The 23,006-nt window shown below is 41.6% G+C and overlaps 1 protein-coding gene and 1 long non-coding RNA gene across 3 annotated transcripts in view; both read right to left on the bottom strand.

Moving 5' to 3' along the window:
• LOC117936386 (protein jagged-2-like) overlaps nucleotides 1-5,801 on the bottom strand; it is a 65,996-nt gene extending 60,195 nt beyond the window's left edge. For both annotated transcript variants that reach the window (XM_034859325.1, XM_034859326.1), the window contains exons 1-2: nucleotides 5,450-5,801; nucleotides 4,243-4,566 (exon numbers count right to left, since the gene is read on the bottom strand). In XM_034859325.1, the coding sequence (XP_034715216.1) occupies nucleotides 4,243-4,566; nucleotides 5,450-5,518 (393 nt within the window). In that variant the 5' untranslated portion in view covers nucleotides 5,519-5,801. The remainder of the gene's footprint in view (nucleotides 1-4,242; nucleotides 4,567-5,449) is intronic.
• Nucleotides 5,802-15,165: 9,364 nt separating this feature from the next.
• Nucleotides 15,166-23,006, bottom strand: part of LOC117935698 — a 23,812-nt gene continuing 15,971 nt past the window's right edge. The window contains exon 3 of the long non-coding RNA XR_004654810.1: nucleotides 15,166-15,175. This is a non-coding gene — a long non-coding RNA (uncharacterized LOC117935698). The remainder of the gene's footprint in view (nucleotides 15,176-23,006) is intronic.

The raw sequence follows: 23,006 nt of genomic DNA, 5'->3' as shown, positions 1-23,006 counted from the left end.
ATGAAACTGAAGGAGTACGCACCCTTGATCCTCAATTTACTCACAGAGGGGTGAGGGGAGGACAGCCGCTCTAAAAATACCCCATAAGGAGAGATGCAGACCGGGAAGGTTTGAGGGAGAGGGGGCAGCAGAGGAGAAGTAAATGTATTTGCTTCACTCAATACTGTAAAAAAACAACAACAACAGTTCCCTTGTGACAGAAACCTTAAAAAGAAGCAGCGTGGAGGGTAGGGATGGGACGATTTGCTTTCATATTGGTTCCATTCTCTCACGACACATGGGCGCCGATTCGAATTGTCTTGTGATATTAATTTATTGCGATTTTAGAAGTGTTCAGATTCAATGGTGCGAGTATTGAGATTTCCTTTCACTTCTTTAGGATTGTTATCTAAGAAGAATGCAAATCCCATGTTAGTCAGCCAAGTCCTATTAATTTCATTTGTAAAGAAGAACATAACTTTAATTTTCTGTATTTTCTGCTTTATTTCGTTTGGATGGAAACAGAAACAATGTCATCTGTAGAACCAGAAAATATTTATTTAGGTCAGTCGTTGGTAAGGAAAATGAAATAATTAATATTAATTCTGGAGAAAAGAATAGTCGCAAGAAATAATCATATTCCTCTCTTCCTCTCTCTTTCCCATCATCCCTTCTTCGTATCGCTCCATTGGGCAACCCCCCCAACACACACACACACACCCCCACCCCTCTTACCCTCGTCCCTTTCATGAAAAAAAGATGTCACTAAAGACCTATACTGCCGGAGGGTTAACATGACGAGGAAATGATCGGCAGAGGAGAGGGCCGAACAATGTCCTTCTTTTGGGGTTTTTCTTCAGCAGCTCATTCATGTCAGGACCAGTGGCCCAGATACTGGGGCCGACCAGAGGAGTCCACTATAGCATCACCAGAGGCTACAGGCCACGGCACACACAAACACACACGCATGCACACCGTTAGTGAGCGTCAGCGGTGTCTGTTGGCCGACAGCGTGCCACGGGACAAACTACAGTCCGTGGTAGGAAGGTGGAGGACTATGGTTTGGCCTTGTTGAGCAAAGCAGAGTGAGACATCTGTCATTTCACATCTTTCCCAAACTTATGATCAATCACCATGCACTTGCAAGCAGAGGAGCAAACATCATTTTATTTTGAAGATTTCCTAAGAGGGCTCTGCACATTATATAACACCCTCTGTTCTCAAAGAAGGGAAACCTCCGAAGGAGCAACATGAGGTGGAATCCCTCGTCCAGGGCAAACAGGCATGCATTAGATGTCGAACAATGGAAAAATTGCAATATGATCAGTCGTTTCAAATGACACTTATCAAGAAAAAAAGCTGCTGCTCCCAGCTCCTTAAAATGTGGGATTGAACATCTTTGAGTTTGAGACTGTTGGTTGGGCAAAACAAGACATCTGATAACATCAACTTGCATTCTGATGGGCAATCTTCACTATATTATAGATAATTCCTTCATAGCTAACTCTTGCACATTTTGTACAGAACTAAAAGTGTCAATTGATGTGCATTGTCTGTTTAAATAAACAGATACATTCAAATTCAAATTAAATTGCCAACAGATCACGAGTTCCAATCCACAGTAGGTATCGGGTTTGACTTCTTTAATGCACAGAGAGGTTCACACCCCAGATATTTCACATCCAATGTTCAACCAACCAGTGAAGATGTCGGATTTATAAAACATGAAGAGTGGTGACATTTATAAAGAGCCTTCAACTTAGGGCTGGGCAATATGCAGATATATCAACGTTGATATTGATACATTTTGGATATTGTAACATTGTGGTTTAACAGTGTTGTTTTTTCCTGGTTTAAAAGGCTGCATTAGAGTAACGTGGTTTTCTTAACATACCAGACTTACTAGTTGTTCTATGATTTGCCTTTACCCAAGCAATCAACCTTTCCTGAACAAGCACGCACTCCAAACAGGCATTGCATTAGTTTATAAAAAATCTGAAAGCACCAATAAGCAACCCCTACAATATCGCCGCAATATCATTAATGTATTTGGCAAAAAATTACCCCGATATTTGATGTTCTCCATATATCGCATGGCTCTACTTAACTGCTCTAGCCCTGACATTCTCTTGTGAGGAAGCTGCTGAACACTGATACTCTCCTTCTTTTGTCCCCCTTTCTCTCTCACTCACTCACAACACACACACACACACACACACACACACACACACACACACACACACACACACACGTGGATAGTGGAAAATACTGACCCCACACACGCCGAGCGAGACAATGACCCAATAACCGATAGAGAGGGAACATGAGAGGCGGTGAGGTGAAGGCAATCCCCCGGCCCAGATTGACCGAGGATCTTCACTTGTTTGAGTAGATGGTGACACTGATATCCACCGCCTGTGTCACACACAACTTAGTGGTAACCGTATCTGCCCGCAGGGCCCCAACTTACTACTTCCATCTTCCCCTTCTGCTGACAGCTGACCATGGGGAGTAATGAATGGAGAGGTCACGCAGCCAGCACGACCACACAAAGCACCCCATATATACTATGCGTACGATCTGTACATTCCGACATCAACACGCAGACGGCCTTTCTGCTTCTGCTTAGTAGCAAAGCATTCCATATCATTTCATATGTTCACTGATTCCGAACACTGGCTTTGCTAAAAGCAATTTCTGTCCATGTTTTGCTGTTCCAAGTATTCCTAGAGAACAATTCAAGTCTTCAAACTGCTAATTTTGTCTGAGCAACCATTCACCCAAAAAACTCAATGCATGTTAATATAAGGCAGCGAAAAATAACAATTCTGTAAATTGGTGAAGCCACAACCAGGATTTAAGTTTTTGTTTTCTTCCTACACTTTCAAAATCCATCTCCAACTCATTTTCATCGTTGCGTCCCAAAAGTGTCATTTTATTCTTATTTCAACCTGTTTTCCGATAAAAAAATAAACTTAAATTAACATTATTCTGGAAGAAGTATCTGGAAAAAACTGATTTAGACACATTGCTGCACTGCAATCAACAACAACAACTAAAACTCAGAATTGTAGAAAATACTTTAAAAAGCTTCCGAAAATGTGGAAATATAAGAAAATATATGACTTCTACAACTCAGTAAAAGCTAAAACATTAGGTGAGAAGTGAGATGTAGATTATTGCAATGTTACTAACTTAAAGTAATAGTAAATAATTGATTTTGGAAAGAGTCCTAAACTACTCTTCTTTGATTGATTTGACGACTTGGTTAAAGTACTGCAGCACAAGTTCATATCAAGTAATGATTACTGATAGTAGTCAGGGACACATGATACATTTTGAACTTTCATCATGTCCGTATAGTCTTTAACGTAGAATGACAGAGAGGACTCTAATTTTGACAGCTTACTCACTCAGCTGTTGTCGGAATCAAACCTGTGACGTTTCCTCCACAGGACGTCACTCTCCCCATTAAACTTGTCTGATACAGATCTATGTGTGTACAGCAGCTTTCAGTGGGGACTGTTCCTGTTTCCCACGCTGGCCCGGCAGCAGCTTTGTGATTGGCTTGCTGCTCTCTTTAGATAAGATAATAAGTTACCTGCTACTTCTTAATCAACACTCTCTTGGAAGTTGGAAGTCTTTATGAACCCCCCCCCACCCCTTCACACTGTAACTGGAGCCAGTCAAACAGCAGCTTGTTTGGTAACTCATCAAACCGAGACAACTGCACCGCCACCACTGTGCGTAAAACTTGCGCTCTGGGCGCGCTCAGGGCTTCGGCCCAATCGGAAACACACAGACATTCACCTTAAAAAGCTCCAAAAGAGGAATGTGATATCCCTCGCAAGATGTCTGATCATGTAGAGACGCCAAATAGTTGCACGGGGAGGGAAGAATAAGCACACAGAGCCTCGGACAGACTGCTGTCTTGTCTGTGCCAAAATGTTCCAAATTACACTCTGTACGAGCTTTGATGAGCGACTCAAAGCTGCGTCATGATTCACCACCAAAACATCCAAACTCCCCTTTGAAAAATCGACATGTTTTGGACACAACATGGGAGATTATCAACATGAAATCATGAAATGATGAGTTCATTACATGCTTAGCATTCTGATGGTGAATCCAGGTGAATATTTGGAAACCTTTACGCAATCTCTCGTTTTGAAATCCAACTTTTAACAACAGCTACTGGTGAAATTGGTTCAAATGAAACGGGCCAATCTCCACCTGCACAATATCACACTCAAATCCACTTACCGGCCACGCGAACTGGAAGGGGATGAGGATCTTCCCGGCGTCATTGTTCCGGTTCGGTCCGGTTTTCTGTCCGCCCTTGAACTGAAAAGTATTCCCACCGATAACCTTTGTAGTTTCCGAGCCGTAGGTGCACTGTCCGTTGGTCGTGACCTCTGTTTGGTATTCCTTTAAACACACTCTGAAGTAGGTGTCGCACTCGTCCTCGCCGCAGTGGCCCTCCGCTGCGCTCTTCTCCGCGTCGCAGCAGTCGCCGTTCAGGAGCTGACCTTTGGGGTTTTCCACCGAAATCAACTGCAGCTCGAAGTAGCCCGTACAATGAGACACCTGAGGAGAACATAAGGGAGTGAGAAAGACATGCCTGCAGGAGGTGGTCACACTGAAATGTCTATATTTCAATATTTAAAAAAAAAAGGTCATTCAGTGTCCATTCAGAGTGAAATTCTATGAATCATAGCAGTTATTTCTTTCTCTAATGCAGCAAGTGTGTTATGGCTTGTGCGTCAATAACATGTTTATCAAGTCTCTGATAATTGTAAAAATGTGTGAACAAGTGAAATGATAGGCTACAACTTTCAAAGGCAAAGTCCAGGACCTCACATGCATTTTCTTTGCAGTGTGCAGGCACTCTGCAGCCCACACTACTGTACATGTTGGCACAGTTGAACTTCAAGGCTGGTTAACGAGACCTAGTGCTCCAATTTAGCTCACTCTGCATATTGTGCCGCGGCTGAACACCAAGACATCCAATGCAGGCTGAGCCAGAAGCAGCCTGCTCTCAGTGGAAACATCTGACAGAATAAAATCCATCACAGAGCTGAATTACTGAAGATTTGTTCTAGGCTGAACGCAGGTGAAGCGATTTCATCCAAATGCTTTTGCGTCGCAAGCTTTTCAGAATCTTCGTAAAATAGGAATTACGCACTTTAAATTGCCTGTATCAGCCCTTCAATTATAAAACTTTTCTAAATAACAACAAAACCAAGACTTATCATCAGCAGCTAATAACGGTAATGGCACAGCAGATGTGTTGCGTGAGTTGCCTGTAAACTTCCAGAAGGAAGCGCAAATTTGGATAATTCCTATACCACATGATTGTGTCGAGCAGGCGATTTAATTAAGGCTGGAATTCAAACTAACTTCCAGTCGATTGCTGCGTTTTAAAACGCACCCTCATGAATATCATCTCCCTCTGAGATAAAGTTCTCACCTCGGCCCCCAGCGTCAGGAGAAGACACACTAGTGAGAATAGGTGCAGTTTCCCCAGATTATTCCACATGTCTCCGGCTGCTCAGTGTTGGTTACCATTAGGGAAAGAGAAAAATATGTATGTCTCAATCAGTCAAAATAATGATAATGAAGAAGAAGAAGAAAGCAGTATCCTCCTGCTGGTGTCCGAGGCTCTCCGGGATGCCCGCGGCTCTGAAGGATCTGGAGGATCTGGAGGAGGGAAAGCGCACCGCTGCTGCTGCTGTTTGGTCCACGGAAGCACGAACCAGACGCGTTAACTTTACTTCCCTCCGCCGCTCAACGCACTAACCACCGAGAAGGAGAGCAGCGGTGCGTCTCTGTCTGCCCAAAGCTACAGCCGGGCGCTCCCCCCTTAATGATGGACAGCTTGTGGACCAGTCAAAAGCCGCCTGGGTGGAACGTTGGCCAGCTGGGAGCCAATCAAAAAAAAAAGGGGCGGGAGAAGAAGTGAGGGGGAGGACCGCTGATGGATTTATTATGGAAGTTTTCTCACACAAGAGCTTGTATTTGTGTTTTTATTACACTAACACCGTAAAATGATATTCTATTGAACAAATGCATCTCTCTACATTGGAATTAGAGCTTTGCCTCAATAAATCCAAGTCACAATGCGTTTATGTTGCAGGTTGGATGCAGAATTGTAATACAGAAGATTCATTTTAACACAAAAAAACAATAGCACGCACACTGTAATGGCTTTAAATGTGACCCATAAACAATGATTATACACATGCAGAGTGTAGTGCATGATGTGTTTAGTGGAGGATCTGCAGGAAGAGGAAACATGGCTGTCAGCGCCCTCTACTGACCACTCAGCAACACCCACACACACTCCAGGTTTTCAGGTACACACACACATTTTCATTTTAAGAAGACTTTCTATATTTACTCCAGTTCATTTGACCCCACACAATGAGTTCATGTTTCCTTTCTCTCTCCTTGCAAAATTGTAAAAGAATATACTCAAGTATCAGACATTAACTCAATATGGACTTATTTGTTATGGAGAATTCTTCCGCCATTTCCATTTTTACTTAACAAATTATGTACGTATGTAAGATTATAACATTAGGTTGATATGTTTGATCCTTGCACCAGGATACTGAGACCTTTTCAGTCTTACATAAATCTTAAAAAGATAGCAAATAGCAACCTCATGACATGTAACGATGTATGCGGACATTAATACACAAACATCTAAACAGAGGTTATGAAGCATTTTAAAAGCAAGAAAGCATTCAGCCTTATAATCAGGACTTTGGAATACCTTAATGGAATGCAACCTTTACTAAAATCATTAATTACACCTGTCTTCCATTTAAAAAACGCAATTACGAGTGCTGGTGGGTTTCCTGATAAGCTGCAGAACGAGCGATGAAAGCAGCAGATAAAAGAAATAAACCACATTGTTGAGGAATATGCAACCATCTCTGTTTCTTCAACAATTCATACTCTCTGCTCTCTGTGTTGTCTCTGACTCTTTCATTTGTTAAATCTAAAATCAGTGATCAGCACGTTGGTTTCAGAAACATTTACCACCTAAAGCTAACAAAAATGGAAAGGGCACAATAAAAACGATACCTCAGAAAAACCTCAGTGCAGTATGCAGAAGGAAAAGTAAAGACCAGAAAACACTAGAAGTGAATCTGTTCAGGGATCTGTATATGTAAATATAACTACATTTATACAGGTTTTCCTACCAACAAAGCATGTAGAGGTCTGTATTTTTTTATCAAAGCTACACTTAATATGTTGTATGAAGTTATTATTTGGTACAGAAACCTTTGTTTGCAATTCCAGAGACCATACGTTTCCTGTAGTTCTTGACCAGGTTTTCAAACACTGCGGCAGGGATCTTGGTCCACTCCTCCATACAGACCTTCTCCAGATCCTTCAGGTTTTGGGGGTGTCGCTGGGCAATACGGACTTTCAGCACCCTCCAAAGATTCTCTATTGGGTTGAGGTCTGGAGACTGGCTAGGCCACTCCAGGACCTTGAGATGCTTCTTACGGAGCCACTCCTTAGTTGCCCTGGCTGTGTGTTCATTGTCACGCTGGAAGACCTAGCCACAACCGATCTTCAATGCTCCTACTGAGAGAAGGAGCTTGTTGGGCAAGATCTCGCGATACACGGCCTCATCCATCGTCCCCTCAATACGATGCAATCATCATGTCCCCTTTGCAGAAAAGCATCCCCAAAAAATGATTTTTTTCACCTCCATGATTCACGGTTGGGATGGGTAGAGTAGAGTTTAGACCAAAAAGCTCTATTTCTGTCTCATCAGACCCCATGACCTTCTCCCATTCCTCCCCTGGATCATCCAGATGGTCATTGGGCCTAGACATGCGCTGGCTTGAGCAGGGGGACCTTGCGTGTGCTGCAGGATTTTAATCCATGACGTAGTGTAGGCGTAGTGTGTTACTAGTGATTTTCTTTGAGACTGTGGTCCTAGCTCCCACAAGGTGAGATCTTGCACTGAGCCCCTGACCGAAGGAGATTGACGTAATCTAGAACTTCTTCAATTTTCTAAGGACTGCAGCAACAGTTGTTGCCTTCTCACCAAACTGCTTGCCTATTGTCCTGTAGCCCATCCCAGCTTTGTAAAGGTCTACAATCTTATCCTTGATGTCCTTACACAGCTCTCTGGTTTTAACCATTGTGGCGTGGTTGGAGTCTGTTTGAGTGCGTGGACAGGTTTGTTTTATGTAGGTAACAAGTCCAAACAGGTGCAGTTAATACAGGTAATGAGTGGAGAACAGGAGGGCTTTTTAAAGAAAAACTAACAGGTCTGTGAGAGCCGTAATTCTTACTGGTTGAAAAAATGACAGACCTCTTTAGCTTTGTAAGTAGGAAAACCTGCAAAATCGGCAGGGTATCACATACTTGTTCTGTTCACTGTGTAGCCTTGATGACTACTCAAAGCACTTTAACAAAGTACAGGAACCATTCACACACATTCACACACTGTGGCTGAGGCTGACGTACAAGGTGCCGGGAGTAATTTGGGGTTCAGTGTCTTGCCCGAGGACACTCGGACATGGACCAGCAGGGCCAGGGATCAATCCAGCGACCTTGCGATTGGCAGGCGAACGCTCTCCCGCCTGATCTATAGCTTCAAAAAGAAAATGCCGGCTCTGCAGATATTTTTTTGATTAAAAGATAAAAGGTCCAGGCGCCTTGGTAACTCGTTGGGTAGAGCATGCACATATACTGAGGCTCAGTCCTCGACTCAGGGGCCGCAGGTTTTCCAACCTGCGGCATACATGTTATTATATGTCACTCTCTCCCCTTTCATGTCTAAGCTGTCCTGTCAAAAATAAATGCCAAAAAAAAATCTTTAAAAAAAGATAATAGGTCCACGGTATTAGAAACCGAGAAAAGGTCTCTTAGAGAAAACAAGGCTTGGCAGCAGGTTTAGCACCTCCATCTCCCTGGCAGACGAGCTGAGACCCAAGTTTTTAATAACTTAATCACGTCTTCAACTTGTTCAAAATGCTGCTGCTAGCTTTTTAACAAGTACACCTAGACGTGCACACATCACTCTTGTTCTCTACACCCTGCATTGGCTCCCGGTGCGTTATAAAATAGATTTTAAGATTTTATTGTTTGTTTTTACAGCTTTAAATGTTCTTGCCCCAGAGTATTTGTCTGAAATTTTAACTGTGCGGGAACACTACCGGTCGTTGAGGTCTTCAACTCAATTCGTTTGAGAAGTCCCGAGGCCCAGGTATAAACGGTGGGAGGATCAGGCTTTTAATACGTATAGCAGTGGTGTGACAATTTCATTTTTTTGTTTCTTTGTAACCTTTTCTGATTTGACTGTTTTCTATGTTTACTCTTTCTATGTTTGTTGTGATTTTACTCATTTTGTTAAGCACCTTGGATACCTGCTGGCAGTTGTAAAGTGCTATATAAATACATTTTGATTGATTGATAACCTCACACATTTAAAAGATGATGGTTACATCAGGGCATCTAGCCTGAGCTCTTCTTTTTTTGGATCTGGTGCCACATTGAGAAATCTGAATGATGGCGCAACCCTGGAATTGACAGAAATTTGGATTAACTTTGGAGGACACCTGTAAGCTGCTCAGAACAATGGTGCTCTGTACACCCAAAAACACTTCAGGGGATTGTGGTAATACATTGTTTAACAATGCCACACTTCCTAACAATTTATTTTGCTCTGCCATTTCTTCCAAGGAACCAAGAGCGTTATGTTTCTTCAAAACATAACGCACATAGAAGGCCAGCGTCCAGTACCAATGAATGTTTATGTGGCGTTACATAGTGTGGTGAAAAATTATAATGTGTGTTGTTCAGGATAGTGAATGGGCAAGTACAACTTTGATGCCTGAGAAGATGATTTGTGGGTCTCAAACTAACATGCAACTCTGAAAGTCTTTCCCAAAGTCCTACGGTTACTATCAAACACTTAACACCTGCTGGCTTGAACCGTGGCTCTGAAAAATGTGTCTTGTTCCTTTCTGGAGGCCGGCAGCTGCGGTCGGATTAAATTCAAAACAGTTACAGTGAAGGCCCTGTAACAAACAAAGGGCTTTGACCCGAACCAACTTTTCCTGAACCTAACCAAGTAGTTTTTTTGCCTTAACATAACCAAAACTGTGTCCATTACGTTTAAATAGAGGACCTGTATATGCAATACTCCCCAAAATGTTTTCCAATGTATCAACTAGAAAGATTTCAGTTCATATTCTCACCAAGACATTACTTCTGGGTGTTGTAGGATAGTTAGCATAGATATTTAGCAGTTTCTATGATGAAGTACAGCTGAGGCTGATGTGAATGCCATTTTTTTTTTGGTACTTAGTCATAAACTAAGCTGTTGGATAATGTGAATGTTGATGGTGGCGCTAAATGAAAGTGGCATCACCAAAGTCTGCAGGATTCTTCGTCTAGGAACCATGAACGTGCACAAAGTGGGTGCCCATGTATCTTGAGGATGTTGACATATATTTCAGTCTGGACCAAAGTGGTAGACCATTGCTAACTGCAAAATAGAGCTGAATGTTCAAATAAGTTGTCATTAATCAGAATGTTTAATTTTATAATTGTCTGGGATCAATCTTCTTCTTGTCCAGGGAGTTGTGCTTTTTTAGTATAGTTTTGTTGGCAATCTTGCCATGTTTCACACCGTTTCCAGATTGGAAAGTTGCATTAAAGAATGTCGAGCCTTCCAACATGCATGAAGAAACCCCATCAATCTGTTACTTCCAGCATGCAGACAGGATTTCCTGTTGCTTCCTTATTGGTTGTCTCGGATGGCGGGCCGTGGGACGGTCTAATGAGACAGCTGTTTCTCCCCATGCACATCATCCTGCTGCAGCTTTAGCTTGTGCAGACAGTAGATCAGTTTTGCATGAATGGGCAGGGAGGACGGAGTCAGACAGGTGGCCTCTGACACCCTGCAGCAGATGTTTCCTCCCAGGGAAGCAGGTGCAGACGCGCACACACACACACACACACACACACACACACACACTCTCAGTCATTTGGACATACTTGTGTACATATGGCTCATTCACATGCTTGCACACATATATAAACTCATCTCTTTAGGAGAGGCTGTTATCTCCTAAGATAAGGAAGTATGGGGAACACTGCTCACATAGATAAACTGGGGAAGTAATAAGGTTGATTAGCTCCAGAGAACTTATCCCTCTGCGTCTGACTGTAGCAGAGAATCAGGGGTCACTTCACAGTGTGACCAACCTGCATATGTTTGGTATTAAGGCAGGGGATGCGTGGGATTTCCCCTTTCTAGACTACATATTCCTGCCCCTGAATTAATTTTCATCCCCGGTGGAGACTAAATGTAACCCCCCTCTAGTGATCAATACTACTTCACCTAAAATAGACGTTTTTAAGCTAACTACAGCGCTGTAACGTGAACAGTCTATAGTGCCTTAGAACAATAACATCTGTTTGGATCTCGTCGCTACGGAGCTCCAGGATGCTAGCCACCAGACACAGTTGTTCAACTGCCAATTGGTGACTGCGAGTTGGCTACCGGCTACCCCAGTGCTTTCAGGGCCGCGGGAGTGGGGTTTAGTCCGACAAAGTGAGCATCACGCAGCGATTAAGCTTAAGTTTAGGCACCAAAATGAGTGGTTAAGTTTAGGAAAAAAGATCATGGTTAAAAAGACTCCCCAGGAATGAATGGTCATTTCCTGGGGGAAAGTCTTTTGTTTTCACCATGAGGTGAACTCCGTACTCCGGTTTGAAATCCCTATGTTTTATGTTGTGAAATGAAATTGTGCTATTTCATTTTGGGATTATTTTTCATAAGATATTGAAGTTCATGAATAAGTGTAAGTATAAGTCTGAGATACATTACTTCTTCTTGCTCCTTATGTATTTCCCTATTTTAAGACTTTTCCAAGGAAAGTATTGCACCATCTACTCCTCTGATGGTTGCAGTAACTTTGCAGAACACAAACAAACAACAAAGAATATTTATATTTAACATGAGATGAGCTCATACCATAATAACTCTCTTTCTTTCCTTCCTCCTCTCTCACTGAGAACACCTGTGTTGTGTAATCAGCCACACTGAAGAAACAAAAGGTTGTAAATGACAGAAAGCTGGCTGTGTTCAGCAAAACAAAACAACCATCCTTTTATGATGTTTGAGACAACCTCCTGTGCCCAGGTAGGAGTGGCGTTTTCTTCTCTATGGAGTGTTTTCACAACAAGAACTTATATTGCCCCACTAGCAGATACTTAGCATGCTAACATGAGAACACTAGCATGTTAACTTGCATACAGCTAGCATGTGCATTCGCTAAGATTTTGAGTGCATCCTTTAGCATTTGAACTAATTACAGCTGTGGACAACATTAATTCAGTCACTAGCTTTAGAGGTATACTGTCCTATTAGTTTTACAAGTAGACATTGTGCGCAAGTGGTGCTAGATAGGAAGATAGAAGCAAAGTCATTGGATACATTGTCTGGAAGCTAGGGCTAAACGATTTGGGTGGGGGGGGGGAATAGAATTGCAATTTTTCTGCCAGATATTGTGATTACATTTCAATTTGCAATAATAATTTTTAAAAAAAAGTATAGCTGTTCAATATTCTCTGTGTAACAGATAAAACATGTCATGGAGCATTTTAACATGAAAACCATCAAAACTGATCTGTATTCTCATATTCTTCTTAGGACAAGACCATGGATATAAATTGCCAGCAATAAGTGTTTTTCTGTTAATAGGCACGGAACAGTCAAACAGAACATTTATCACAAAAGCTAAAGTTCTAATAACAAAAATAATTCCGATAAAAAATATCAGTACTTTCCTGTAGACCGAAATGTCTGCTATGCCTCAGTTCAGCAGCGTCTACGTTAAATAACTGAAAATAGAGCATCTTCTGTAACATAACTCCAGCATTTATCCTTTGAAAAAACTGTAAATATAATAATAAAAAGAGGAATGAAAATGTTAAACCAAATGTTACCAGACATTCAACTAAATATTCACATTTTTATGAATTGCTTTCTTTCAAATTGGGATTTGAAAACAACTAATCGTTTGGCCCTACTGGAAACCATGACTGTCTAGAATGACATAAGACTCCATCTTGGTGAGATATTACAATGACTAAAGCATTGTACCGACTAATCAACCGATTGAAATGGCCGTCCTCATAGTATCCCTGCTAGCATGGCTAAAAACAACAGCTAAGAGTAGTGGAAAACTTAAAATGGAGGAGAAAAGATTCAATAATATTAAATTTATCAACAAGTGTGAACGTAGCTTGAACAAGACCAACTGTCCACAGCCATGCTAGCAGGCACAGCTCTGCTTTAAGCTAAATGCTAACGTCAATGGTTGTCGAGGTTTTTTTTACACAAAAAACACAAATGTCAACCTAATAGTGATATTGTTGGAAGAATTACCAAATACCAATTTTCACCAAATAAGTAGGTAAATGCAGGGTTTTTTAACGCGGGAAAACCCACCAAAAGAAGGTGGTAGACTGCTTTCCCATTGCCAGTAGACGAGTAGGCTTTTCTGTTTTTCTTCCTGGTGTGTCACGTTCGATGTCACAAACGCATCGGAAAACAGGGTTTGTAAACATTAGAAGCAGCATGGAGGCCAATGACAATGTAACAATGGTTACTTATTTATTCTTTGAAATATCTGTTACTTATTCAGTCTCTCTTTCAAACTCGGTGCCGCTTAATTTGGAACAATGTCGGACATGGAAGGAATGTGAGCCTGAAATTGCAAAGTAATTACATACGGAGGCGTTAGACAAACCAAACCACTAAAGACAAAAGCCAGATGGTAGAGGGTGTTTTGTCCAGTGGGCAGGGCTAAAGTCAGTGGGTTTCATCCTCTGAATGGCTGCATCAAATACTGTGCCAATGCATCACACTGCACAGTCAGGTATTTGTAGATCTAGTGACTTTTGGTTTGGAGATGGATGAGTACAACAACAAAAACACCATATCATATTCTGCAGTTGAATCTTTAAAGGATTAAGAAATTCAGCCGAAGATAAAGTCCCATCTCACATTGCTGGGGCCTCTAATGCGGAGCAAAGACTAAACAAGAGCTACACACCCTGATCTGATATGTTCCGCAGTGTAGATACGATGCTGCCGTTTGCCAGCATGGCACCACTTCAGAAAGAGGTTACTCCAAGGGTATGAAAAGTCATTCTTTTTCAAATATATTAGGTTAATTCGTATTGAAGTAAAAAGGATCCAGACTGTATATGTGCCCACAGAGGACTTACAGATACTTGTGTCATGCAACCTTAGTTTTCTGTCTTTATATAGGTACACTAGATGCACTACTTTACATGCTCAGGTCTGTCTCTGCACAGATTCCATCTTTTGCAAATACCTGCACATTAATCACTCCTGCTGACTAAAGTAATTGTGCCTCTGATGACTGTATTTAACAATCTGAGTGGACATGAAATATTCAGACTCGCTCTGTCATTGTTAGAAGTCCTGAGTCAGCTCTGCAGGGTAGGACGGCCCAACGTGTGCCTACCTGCTCCAGTGAAGTCAGTGATTACTAACTCCCTCTCACTTTTTATTGCTCCGTTTAGTTTATCTGATCACTTCATTTTGCACTGATCCATTCCGCGCAAACCTCATGTACCTTTTCTGAATATACAGAGTCCACATATGAAGGGATTCATTTCATGACTCGGATTGAGAGGTCAAAGCTCAGCATGATCTTGCTTTAGGCATAGCAGAATTAAACATCCAATCTGAGAAACACGCGCAAATAAAAAGGTCATCCTACCACGAAAGTTAAAACCAGTTATCAGGTCTTTTAATACAACAACATAGAAGTTAAGTGTACATTTTTAATGTTTTCTAATGCTGTTATATAAAGTCTCCAGAGAAAGAGATGGGCCTGGAAATAGTGCCCTCCTTGTTCTATTTATTGATCAAGAATCGGTTTTAAATCGCAAATCAATTCTGAACTGAATCATGACCCAAAGAATTGGAATCCTATCCCGACATTCCCAAAGATTTTGACCTCTAATGGTGTGTTACCATGTGGTCTGATGCAGCCCGGAGATGTTGTCCGGAGAGCTCGGACAACATCCGGGTATCTTTGCATGCTGCATGCTACATGCTACATTTTTGGCCTAATCAGCTTCTGCTTCTAAAAAGAAACTGTCCCACTCTGATTGTCTGACCAAACAAAATAGAAATTTAGTTTATCAGATGATTTCAGAGTTGCAGATGTCAGACTTCCCCATGTGAACTTTAACCTACACTGCTGTATGACACAAAATTAATTTTGTCACTTATCTGGAAACCACAAAATCTAGTCAACTGATATCTGAATTTTTATTTCTAGAATGACAGAAATAACACAAAGTATGGAATTCCACAGGTTTCAGTCAAATTGACTTGCAGTCAATGTGTCAGCCTTGGTGAAATAAAAGAGTGTCTTTGACTCCCTTTGTTACACCATTAATCTCTTTTCACATTCTCAAATATATCTGCCAATATGACAGAATATCTGCTGGCGTGAGCCTAACGGGAGTGATGTGTTTCCAAGAAGGGTTATGCCTAAAAAACACAATCGCTTTCATCTTCAACCACAGCTCCTGCACACAATGTTGAGTGCAACGGCACACAAACAGGCCGAGGGCTCAGTGAGCTGCCATAGAAACGTTTACAAGTCCCGTCCTGAAGAATGCAAACACAATTGAGTCGAGCTCTTATCTGACAAAAGAGTAAACTTTAGACAGTCCTGTTGCGGCTTGCCTGTGTGGTCTTTCTACCACAATACCGCACGTTGGAGGATCAGTTTTTCAGAATGGGCAATTGTCTTAGTTTTCCAATCCTTGTATAACCCAGCAACCTGAATGGAAATGCATTCTCGCTTACAGGAGCAGCTCGGGAGGGGGTAGTTTCAAGGGGGATGGGTGGGAGGGAGGATAATAGAAATTCACACACTCAGTGCCTTGCTCAGGGGCATGTGAAGTTGTTTAGGGAGTGGAGAGAGTTACTGATTCACTTCCAAGTTCCCAGCAGGGATGCTTAATTCCCAAAGCAGCAGCTATCCCTGTGACAGATCACTGTTGCTCATCACAGGGTGGGGTGAGCGTCTGGGTCAAACAGAGGCTGGAAGCCAGAGTCCTGAGGGTTGTGTCAGGTACCTTATCAGGCTCGTCACACTCTGATATGACGTGGATCAGCGTCTGAAAACAAAGTTCCAGTAATCGCGAGTATTGTCGGACAAGAGAAGGCCACGCGCCTAACTCTCGGCCACTGGAGAGCATTACACTTATGGGGCGGCTGTGGCTTGGTAGTAGAGCGGTTGCCTGCCAATCGGAAAGTTGGTGGTTCGATCCCCGCCCCTGCAGTCATTGTCGAAGTGTCCTTGGGCAAGACACTGAACCCCGAGTTGCCCCCGGTGCTGCGCATCGGAGTGTGAATGTGTGTTAATGTTTATCTGATGACCAGGTGGCACCTTGTACTGCAGCCACAGTGTATGAATGTGTGTGAATGGTGAATGTTTCCTGTAGATGTAAAAGCGCTTTGAGCAGTTGTAAGCGCTATATAAATACAGCACATTTACATTTACTTACAGGCTGCTCAGCCAGGACATTTTAACTAAGAGAACAAACAGAGAAACCCTCTGAGACCGAGACACTCGCCCACGAGTAAAAAAAGCACCTCTGATTCATAGTTTAATCATTTTTAAACCATACAAGTTATTGACTTACCACCGGTTGCGTTTAAATCCTGACAAGTTAGCGGTTACGGAGGTCTCTTCCGGGTCTTTCTAGCCTCTTCAGGTGATTTTCTATTGAGCCTGGAACTTCCAGCCTCTTTCGGGGTCGTTGGGCTTTAAATTCACACTGTTACATCCAAGATTGATCCACTTTATGTACATAATTCATCGAGTTTTGGCTCATTTCTCCCGCTAGCTAGCTGCTTCGTCTCTCCTCTCTGTTGTTTCCGGAAACAAAGGCCCCAGTATGCCCATATATGGGAGACGTCTCCCTCTTGTATAGAAGGCCAGAAGGGACAAAAAGACCAATAGGCTCTATGGAAGGCCAAGAGGCGCACTATTTAGACACGCATTTTTCTTTTGTAGCATTGCTGTGGGTGTAATGTCATTAAATATGACATTATTATGTTATTATTGGCATAATTAAATGTCATGAGAACAAAAGCGTCTTGACCTTCTTTGAAAAAATGTATGTATTTTGTCAACTGTATAAGTTATAATGATTATTTCTTCACAGTGTGACTCCCAAGACATATGAGAAGGGTTTTAGAGAGTAATATGGCTTAGGTTTTACTTATCTGTCTGTGATATCAATACATATCTGGAAGATTCATGTTCCGTTTTATTTATTTATTTGCCTTTAAGGCCCTACAGCCATTTTTAACATACAAGTGACCTCACTGCAACCCAAATATTCTAATAACCCAGTTTGTCCTAAAAAAAAATGATGTACATATCTTGACTGTAGACCACAGGGTTGATGTTTTACAAGCTTTTCTATAAAATAAATCCAGACGGACAATAAACTGTAAAAATGGCCTCAGGGCTCATAATGTGAGCATGTTTTCATCCCGCACAGTGCTGGAAACGGTCCAGAACTCAACGGTACATCTGATTTTTGTCCACATTAGTATCGTTACTTCTTACTCAGTGCTGGAAGGAGTATTCAGATCCTTTACTTAAGTAAAAGTATGTAAGTGCCATCAAGAAAATGCACTTAACGTTTTAAAAGTAAAAGTATTCAATGCAGAAAAATCCCATTTGAAACTGGAAATGATCAAAACTGTCAGTCTAAGTGTTTAATCAGCTAATCATTACAGCTGTTAACGTAGGCCGTTATATTTTTGGGTATTAACCATCCTATATAATAAACAAGTGTTTTCTTTGCAAAAATGTTCTTAAAACACAACTGCCATGCTTTACAGGAAAATGTTACATCATATAAGTGTATGTCTACGGAGAGTGAGTATGCTCAAATGTCTGACTACTCTTTTTCTATTTCACTACATTTACTACACTTTCCCGTCTTTTCATTGTTAACAGCAACTACAGTGTGGTTAATGTTAATAATTAGGTTCCAATCCTGGTTATGATAAATAAACTATGGTTATTAGGATTGTGGTTTATGGGTACACTACTTCCTGCTTGCGTTGAAATTGAAAATTGACATTGAAAGTAAATGGTCACATGCAGAATTGTCCCGATTTGAAAATACTTCCCAGGCTTACTGGGTTGCTAGTTGAGAGAGAGAGAGAGAGACAAAGAGAGAGAGAGAAAGAGAGAGAGAGAGAGAGAGAGAGGGAGACGGAACACGTTCAATCTCAGCAAGGTGTGAAACTGCTTTGAGATCATCAGTGTTGGGCAAGTTACTTTTAAAAAGTAATTAGTTACAGTAACTAGTTACTTCTTCCAAAAAGTTGCTAAATTTGATACTCAATTACAAATTACAAAAGTAACTAGTAACTTCAGAAAGTAACTTGAAAGTAAATCCTTAGATGCTCAAATGTGACCCCACCTCCACCCTCCTTTAATGTAACTTACAATACATGTTCAATTATTTATGATAAATCTGAATATTATAACATGCCACAACTGGGCAAAATTAAATAATGCTTGTTAAGCACTGCTTGTTAAGTTATTAAGATGGGAAGAGTAAACAAAAAGCAAATAGATTACTTGTTACTGAAAAATGTGATGCCGTTATTTATAACGCCGTTATATCTGTAAGGTTTAGAAGCTGAGTTAATTTATATTTAATTTAATTTATTTTATATTTGAGTTTATTTACTAAAATTGTATTTACAATGTTTAGTCAGTTAATCATTTACATATCTATGTTACACAATTATTACTTACATATTTACATGTTTAATTATATAACAGTCAGAATATTCGGTTGAATCTGCTTCTTTGATTTCCTCACATATACCTCAGTTTAAGGTCTTGCTACTGATTGGTTAGTGGAAGTCATGTGAAAGACGGGAGAATGAGGAAGTTAACTGTTATGTGTGTTCAGTAAAAGTACGCTACTGAGAAAGTTATCCGTCTCCATCTTGCTGTTTACTCCCATAAAGAGTGATCCACCACCACATATCGAACCCTCACGTTACATATCCATCACTGGAGATCATAGACTGTAAATATTAAATCTATGGTGGAGATGTATTTTCTCTCTGCGGTGGGTGTCTCTAGTTCATTGGCCCAGATCCCAGGGGATAATCAGCAGAGACGTGTTTATGAACCTCGTGGTAATAAAAAGGCAAACCACTCTCTCCCTGTGGGGTTGGAAATCCAGCTGCTCCATTTAGTGCCCCCCTCTAGATGCAGCGGGTTTTTGTTGCATTTTTTGGGGGTGGGACTGACACAAGTACCGGGACTTCGATACCGGTTCCAATTTCATAAAACAAAAAGAGATTACAACATTGCATATTACTGCACAAATCCTTATGTATATTTTTCAGCTCCTACTATGTGAACTCTGGGTAATGTGGAGTTTTTCCTTTGTATCTCTACGACGTGTAACGTGAGACAGCCAATCAAAAACATTATTAGATCTTGGTAGAAGAATGCTTTGTGCTTATTGGCTCACTGACGCTGACGCCTTAGGTATTGAAATTGGGTACTGAATTACAAATTTTGTAATTCACGCACAGCCGGGAGTAGGAACATCAGAGTGGTGCGTAACGCCCAAGATGTAAGATTTAATGCAATCACTTTCTTTGTGAATACTGACTCAAGCAGGCAGTATTCTCTGAAGTCATGTCCTACACTTAACGTTTTCTGCCAGTTGGAGTGTTATAAATTGATGACGCTAAGCCCAGTCAGGATTCTGAGTAATGAGATGTCGTGCAGGTAGACAGGGTCAAAGAAGTAAAACCCCTATTTGACCTCAATGTGCACCTCCTCGCTCCTCTGCTTTCAAGGCTCACACCTTCTGTGGAAACACTGTTTGATCACCTGACAGCTTGCTGACAGGCTGGAAGCCCACTCTCCACCTCTGCACATACCATGGAACATATAAACACACACACACACACACGCACACACACACTTATTTCCACCTTAAGGGTGAACTGTTGGAACAGGCATTTTACATGATGCATTATCCACAACTTTAATTTTTTTTCTCTTGCGGTGCTTGTTTAAGTCACACTCCCAAACACATATTTCTCTGCTTACGTAGTTCTTTTGCAGCCTACACAAACATTCCTTAGAATGCAATGATAGTGGGCTGATCCACAGGTTTAATTTCAGGCTACATTCAGCCTGCAGGTTAAAGCGTATTGAACCTGAGATTTGCCTGGATGGTTTCATGCAAGCACAACGACAAGAGACAAACTACAACCAGTGTGTTTTAAAACTAAATGAATAAATGCAGAACCACAGCACAATGTGTAGAGAATGCTACTGAATACCCAAGAGCCATAAAGCTAGGTTCAATTAAACACTTTGAGTACAATTTATTAAGTCATTTTCCTAGTGTGACTGCACTATATATTAAAAGCGTGCCTACTAGGGCTGAAACGGTATCAGAACCAAAATCGCAACACTTCCGCAACAGATCCACGAGCCTCTGTCTCGGAGTGAGAAGGCAGAATTGTGACACACCTCTTCCAACTCCCAGAAATATCCTTCCCGTCTAGATCCAATGATACCATATCACTAAATTACTATTAGTATTGATAGTGGATGGCTGCTAGCTGGTGGGGCCTGACTGTAGATGTGTCCCCGGGGCTATATTGATAGTGGATGATTGCTAGCTGGCTGGGGGCTGACTGTGGATGTGTCCCTGGGGCTGTAATGATGGAGGATGGCTGCTAGCTGGCTCGGGCCTGACTGTGGATGTGTCCCTGGGGCTGTAATGATAGTGGATGGTTGCTAGCTGGCTGGGGCCTTACTGTAGATGTGTCCCCGGGTCTGTTGTCAGCTCTCATCCCGACTGAAGCCTTGCAGCGCCGGGAGACTGTGGCAGAAGACAGGGGTGTGCTAGCTAGCTAAATTACTATTAGATTGGCGTCTATCTATACAGGTAATGTTACTGATGAATTTGTGGGTCAGCTCAGAGTTGTTAACCGTGGTCAAAACAATCATACTAAATTTATAAAACGGTGTCTTAATTTTAACCACCAAGAATTAGCTAACGTCACAGACCAAGCATTAGCATTAGCATTAGCTACTTGTCAACCAGCACCTTTACGGTAGGCACCAAAGTACTTGTCCTCTTTTTTCCTCCTACAAGTTGGGAGAGGAAATGTCCATTACTGTTATCGTTAACATCATTCTTATGTCTTATTTGAACTTCAGATCCGTGCCATTCACCCTTTTACGAGTTAACAAACCACTGAAATGATTTTGGAAACATTATTTTAAGATACAAAAGAATCTTTGGTGTTGGATTGATTGATATTGAAATCAATCAATATCAATAAATAAGGTCTCTGTTGTTTTACTGTGTTACAAAGTGGCATGTAATCAGTGACAAAACAATGCCATGTGGCAGAAAATAAAATGTATGAGGTTTACTGAGTATACCTAAAAAAAAACATAATTTGACATCACTGATCCAAAACGACAACGCGAGAAAAGAGATGTCATGGAGTTTAGGAGTGCTAGGAATGGAAGGTAGACACTAGTTTAATAAACAAGTCATTGTTCTGCAAAGTAGGCTAGAGACAATAAATTCTGCGAGTCGGGCAGCAAGACACTCAGCTTCTGAGACACTCCTGACGTGGTATGGCCCGTGGCGGCAGACGTCCTGCGCCTATGTTGCTGGTTTAGTTTATATCATTGTCCAACATGTTTAAATATGAACCAATGTTATCCTCTCTGTGTGACATGGGGAGTGTGTCTTTGTGGTTTGTCCAGTAAAAGACATCACAATGCAGAATTCTGACAGCTCTCCCGAACAAATATTTTACCTCAAAGGCAACACCACCCCACACGCCTCCTTAAACACAGCTACAATCTTTGGCACATCTTTACACACAACCATCCCAACTTCTCTTTCACACACACACACACACACACACACAGACACACACACACACTGACGCTCAAACAGGGCAGGTGGCAGTGAGCAGGTGTGTGTTCAGTGTGTGAGCAGCAGCAGCTCTTAACCAAAGGTGAGTGTCTGATAACACCGGAGCCATGATGGTTTACTGCCTTTATCACCAGCAGCACCTGTCTGGCCAACACATCCTTTCACCTAACTGACAGAAAAGATAGATTTACAAAAACAACATTGTACAAAATTACATTTACATTTTGCAATCTAAGCAACACCTTTTTTAGCGACGCTACTGCCTATTTCAGCAAGACAATGCTAAGCCACATTCTGCACGTGTAATAACATTGTGGCTTCGTAATAAAAGAGTGTGGGTAATAGCCTGGCCTGTCTTCCGTCCAGACCTGTCTTCCATTGAAAATGTGTGGCGCTATATGATGCTCAAGATACACCTACAGAGACTGTTGAGCAACTGAAGTCGTACATCAAGCGAGAATCCACCTACAAAGCCTTAACAATTAGAGTCCTCAGTTCCCAAATGCTTTTTGAGTGTTGTTAAAAGGAAAGGTGACGTGATAACAGGCCCCTGTCCCAGCTTTTTTGGAACGAGTTGCAGCGGCAAACATTTAAAATGAGTGAATATTTGCAAAAAACAATCAAGTGTATCAGTTTGAACATTGAATACCTTGTCCCAATTGGGGTTTTCTAGTATCTAAATGAACTACCAGTTTGCAGTTTGTGAAGGGGAGAGGATGAGAATCAGGACGCAACAGATCTTGGGCTAGTCTGGATGCGTCAAGCAGGGTTTGTTCTGCTTAGAAGAATTGTTGGCTCCTCCCAGAGAAAGAAAGACAGTTTTGACTTTCATCAATCAACTTTTCATCCTTCTCATCCACTGCTGCTATTTGCAGCTGGGCTGGTTTTAACGGTAGTATTTAATCCCAGTTTTACCATCCAGAGTCAGGCTGTGCCAGACTCTCCCGGTGGTTTTT

The sequence above is a fragment of the Etheostoma cragini genome, chromosome 20 (genome assembly GCF_013103735.1).
Source record: "Etheostoma cragini isolate CJK2018 chromosome 20, CSU_Ecrag_1.0, whole genome shotgun sequence".
NCBI classification, from domain to species: domain Eukaryota; kingdom Metazoa; phylum Chordata; class Actinopteri; order Perciformes; family Percidae; genus Etheostoma; species Etheostoma cragini.
The sequence above is the reverse complement of the archived record's forward strand: the minus strand, read 5'-3'. Positions and strand labels throughout refer to the sequence as shown.